The following is a 5290-nucleotide window of genomic DNA, read 5'->3' on the forward strand; positions in this document are numbered from 1 at the left end:
CCTACTAGTGCCACACCCTACTAGCGCCACACCCTACTAGTGCCACACCCTACTAGCGCCACACCCTACTAGTGCCACACCCTACTAGTGCCACACCCTACTAGTGCCACACCCTACTAGCGCCACACCCTACTAGCGCCACACCCTACTAGCGCCACACCCTACTAGCGCCACACCCTACTAGTGCCACACCCTACTAGCGCCACACCCTACTAGCGCCACACCCTACTAGCACCACACCCTACTAGCGCCACACCCTACTAACACCACACCCTAGTAACACCACACCCTAGTAACACCACACCCTAGTAACACCACACCCTACTAACACCACACCCTAGTAACACCACACCCTACTAACACCACACCCTACTAACACCACACCCTAGTAACACCACACCCTAGTAACACCACACCCTAGTAACACCACATCCTACTAACACCACACCCTACTAACACCACACCCTAGTAACACCACACCCTAGTAACACCACACCCTACTAACACCACACCCTAGTAACACCACACCCTAGTAACACCACACCCTAGTAACACCACACCCTAGTAACACCACACCCTACTAACACCACACCCTAGTAACACCACACCCTAGTAACACCACACCCTAGTAACACCACACCCTAGTAACACCACACCCTACTAACACCACACCCTAGTAACACCACACCCTACTAACACCACACCCTAGTAACACCACACCCTACTAACACCACACCCTAGTAACACCACACCCTAGTAACACCACACCCTACTAACACCACACCCTAGTAACACCACACCCTAGTAACACCACACCCTACTAACACCACACCCTAGTAACACCACACCCTAGTAACACCACACCCTAGTAACACCACACCCTACTAACACCACACCCTAGTAACACCACACCCTAGTAACACCACACCCTACTAACACCACACCCTACTAACTATAGAGATCGATCCCAAAAGTTTCCACCATACAAGAGCTGAGAGCCCGTGTCGACCCGAGGCTTAGACACACAGGTTATTTTTTTTTTCTAATCCATTTAAGTACATCTGCATTTGTGCAGCTGCCCTAGACTATATGAAGGGGAGCACAGTGTGTCAAAGAGCTAGCTACGTGATGCTAAAAATCCCCATCACACAGGATGGTTAGTCGTACAGAGGCATGTGATCAGTAGTCTGCACTGCTAAACCTTGGGTGCATTATGAGGATATCTTCAAGAACACGAGAGTGAATACAGTAATTGCAAGTACCTCATGCCAACGGGTCAGCTGAATGGTCTGATAACTGGGCATTCGGTGATGTAGTGTGGAATATCATGTCGCAGTTCCTGCTCACAGAGTTTGCACCTAGAGTGCTCAGGATTGGGAGATCCGTCAACTGTAGCCACCTGCCATAGGTAACTGTAACCCAACCTGATCCTGGCAACCACTGTGTCGCAGTCTGGTCGCGTTTTGATGCCCATAAATATAGGTTTTAGATCTGAACAAATTATAGCTTTTTATACTGGTGCTGTCAGGTCGTTGGGAGTCAGTAATTTATTTCCTATCAGACCTGAGTGTTTGGACCAATATAGTTTTGACAGCAGAGATGGGGACACCTAGGTCTAATTCAACTTCATCTTTGTTACACGCTAATGTAGCTGCAATGTCTGTCTCATTATGATGGGTTATATTTATGTGTAATGGTATCCTTACAAAGGTGATTCGAAACCCTTTACTCTGAGCAGCAATTAGGTCATTTATAATTGGTAGTATGAGGGTCCTGCTGTCGATCTTCCAGAAGTTTTCGATTACTTGAAGAGCAGACTTTGAATCACAAAATATTATTCCTCATCCAATGTTTTTTAATGTACTGGTAGCTAGTTGTAATGCTGCTAGTTCTGCTTGTGTGGAGGTCAGTCAGTTGTTTAACCTGACACTGACAGTGTGCAAATATTATCTCTATAAAACCTACATACTGCTGCAGTCCGTCCAGTAGAAGATTGGACTGAGCCGACTGGTGTAGACACAGTGCTCGTGAGATCTTAAATTCTCGATGGAGGAGGCAATTGTTTCAAGTGTGACAGCTTTGAGAAGAGCAAGATTCTCATTACCTTTCTTGGTGACAGGTGTGTATGATACTTGAATGGTGGGGTACAGATAGAGGGAATATTGGAGACAGGTAGATGGCATTTAAAAGGAATGATGAGTTTGATGAGATTGTAGGCATTTTTTCTCAGCCATTTATCATAAAAGGAGTGAGTTGGTATGTCGGCACCAGTCAATAGGGTGTTAACAGCACTAAATAATTTGTCTCTGAGCAATGAAGGAGATGTAGGGTCTCTCATGACTTTAAGGCAAAAGGTAGTGTTGACTTGCATTATTCTCTCTAGTATGGTTGGAAGCTTCAGTTCTTCCCTCATGTTGATGATTCTTGTGTATCTTGGGGCACCAAGAATTATCCTCATGGCCTCATTCTGTACTACTTCAAGTTTGTCCAACACAGAGGAGGGAGAAATTAATTAAGTGCAGAGCATTATAATCAACGAGAGATCTAACATCATATAGAATAGTCTAGCATATTTAATATTGATACCAATATTCTTACCAGTAAGTGTTCTCAATGGTTTTAGTCTTTCTTTTAACCTACGGTGTAGATCATTTACAATGTCACTGTTAATACCAACTCCAAGGTATTTGTGCTGCCCACACGTTTCAGTGTTCTGGTTGTTGACCTTGAAAGTTATAGGGACATGAGTTTTCTCTTGGGGATGGAGACCTCTGGATTTAGTTATAGAGATAAAAAGACAACATTCAATACTTTTAGCAGCGAGTGAGTCAAGTAGAGCTTGTAGTATAGTTTGGGTATTTGCAACAATGCATATGTCATCGGCATAACTGATGACGGCTTCGTCAGGTAGTGTGGGAATATCAATTGTTAATTTGTGCATCAGAACACTGAACAGTGTAGGATTTAGCACTCCACCCTGGGGTGTACACAACTTAAAGGCTGCACAAAGTTTACTTTTGACCCCCTTGAAAAGGACTGAGGCGGTTCTGTTACTCAGGTAACCCCTGAGCCATGTCAACAGTCTTCCCTTAACTCTAAAGAAGGTAGTAGGGACTCTGCCAACCACCTTCCACCGATAACGTAGGGAGTCATCATGGGATCTTATCACATGTTAACAATAGCAATGGGACCAACCCTGGTCTGTCCATGTTGGTCACCTACCCTACATTACCCACCATGCAAAGTTGGGCGAGGCTATAGTATATCCAGTAGTGACAATTATATGATTGTTTAAAAGAGTCATTATTACTAGCTTATTAGAGAGTTTAGCATGTTATTAGGAGTTTAGACATCCACGTGGCGCAGTGGTAAAACACTTGCCCAGCGCTTCGCGAGCGATTTGGCCCCTGGGTTCGTATCCTGGCCGGGGAGGATTGACCGGGCACCAATCTTTAACTGTAGCCTCTGTTCAGCCAGCAGTAAACGGTACCTGGTTGTTAAACAATTTGGCGGGTCGTATTCCGGGGAAAATTAGGATGAAGAACCTGGCCTAAACGCCAGGCGTGCTGCTGGCTGTACAATAATGTAACAACTCTTGTATATAAAAAAGATGAAATAATTAAATAGCTTCTGCATCGTTGTTGACCAGACCACACACTAGAAGTTGAAGGGACGACGACGTTTCGGTCCGTCCTGGACCATTCTCAAGTCGATTGTGAATGTCACAATCGACTTGAGAATGGTCCAGGACGGACCGAAACGTCGTCGTCCCTTCAACTTCTAGTGTGTGGTCTGGTCAACATACTTCAGCCACGTTATTGTGACTTCTGCATCGTTAATTGTATTCAAGAATTAAAAATAAAAGATGCCAAGCGAAGTACAAAATATATCATTTATTGTGCAAAACAACAAATTGCAAAACTTTATATTTCTATTACAAAACAATAATTAATCTGATGTTAATTACTGTGTCTTATAAACATTATTTTCAGTTAAATCTTTTGGCAAGTTACGTTTACTATATAAGCCGGATACGCAGAGGTCCATCCTTAACCGGACACCGGACATCCAGGGCTCGAATACTACGGGAGGAGTACAAATGTCCCTCCTTAACCGGATACTTGATACCCATGACTCGGTTACTGTGGAAGAAGTGATTTTTTAACCGGACACCGAACACCGGATTCTCATGGCCCAGGTGCTGTAGTAAGTGTCCAGATGTCTCTCGTTAACCGGACACACGCACACACACACACACACACACACACACACACACACACACACACACTCACACACACACACACACACACACACACACACACACACACTCACACACACACACACACACACACACACACACACACACACACACACACACACACACTCACACACACACACACACACACACACACACACACACTCACACACACACACACACACACACACACACACACACACACACACACTCACACACACACACACACACACACACACACACACTCACACACACACACACACACACACACACACACACACACACACACACACACACACACTCACACACACACACACACACACACACACACACACACACACATATGGCTCCGGGAAGGGGGGGGGGGAAGTGTGTCAAAGAGAAACGAGAAACAAGTAACATGTAGTGGGCCAGTCAGAGGCTTAGGGCCCGCGCAGGAATATACCTACAAGAAGAATGTATAGCCCTAAGGCTGATCTTCAGCCTTACTATAAGACTGAGAAGGTCTTAAGGAGCGGTGTACAGTGGTGAGAGCCACCTGGAGGAACAGGTCACAGGTCACAGGTCACTGTAGCACCAGCCAGTAATGCAGTTCTTTCACACCATTTAACAAGCGTCTAATTTGAACCAGTTTTTGCCTACTTTGATGAGTACGAATTAAGACAACCCAGCCATCAAGGCCGAGGGTCCTTAGCCCGTCGAAGCGTGCATGTTGTGGTGGTGATGATGCCACTTAAGCCCTGGTAACTACCAGTTTGAGGTTGTGGTAGTTGAGGACAATTGTCCCACATCTTGTACCTCACACCACCGTCGGGGTCCAGAGAATTAACTCTAGTTGACAGCCCAACCATACCTGTCAACCTTCATGTACATACAGCAACTTGACAGCCCAACCATAATCACTTCGAGATAACATGGGAGATAATGTTTAAAATATACTATGGGGAAGGCACGCAACCTGGGAGAGTACAGGGCCTAGCACACCCCCTGCTACACACACCTGAGACTAAACACAGTCATTCCCTCTCATTAAAC

At 45.4% G+C, this 5290-nt stretch overlaps 1 protein-coding gene across 1 annotated transcript in view; it reads right to left on the minus strand.

Moving 5' to 3' along the window:
• The window catches only part of LOC138355751 (clumping factor A-like), a 5581-nt gene extending 1449 nt beyond the window's left edge, over nucleotides 1–4132 (minus strand). The window contains exon 1 of the mRNA XM_069311148.1: nucleotides 4055–4132. Coding sequence (XP_069167249.1) covers nucleotides 4055–4132 — 78 coding nt within the window. The remainder of the gene's footprint in view (nucleotides 1–4054) is intronic.
• Between the last annotated feature and the right edge of the window lie 1158 nt (nucleotides 4133–5290).

This window comes from Procambarus clarkii, chromosome 6 (genome assembly GCF_040958095.1).
Source record: "Procambarus clarkii isolate CNS0578487 chromosome 6, FALCON_Pclarkii_2.0, whole genome shotgun sequence".
Lineage (NCBI taxonomy): Eukaryota > Metazoa > Arthropoda > Malacostraca > Decapoda > Cambaridae > Procambarus > Procambarus clarkii.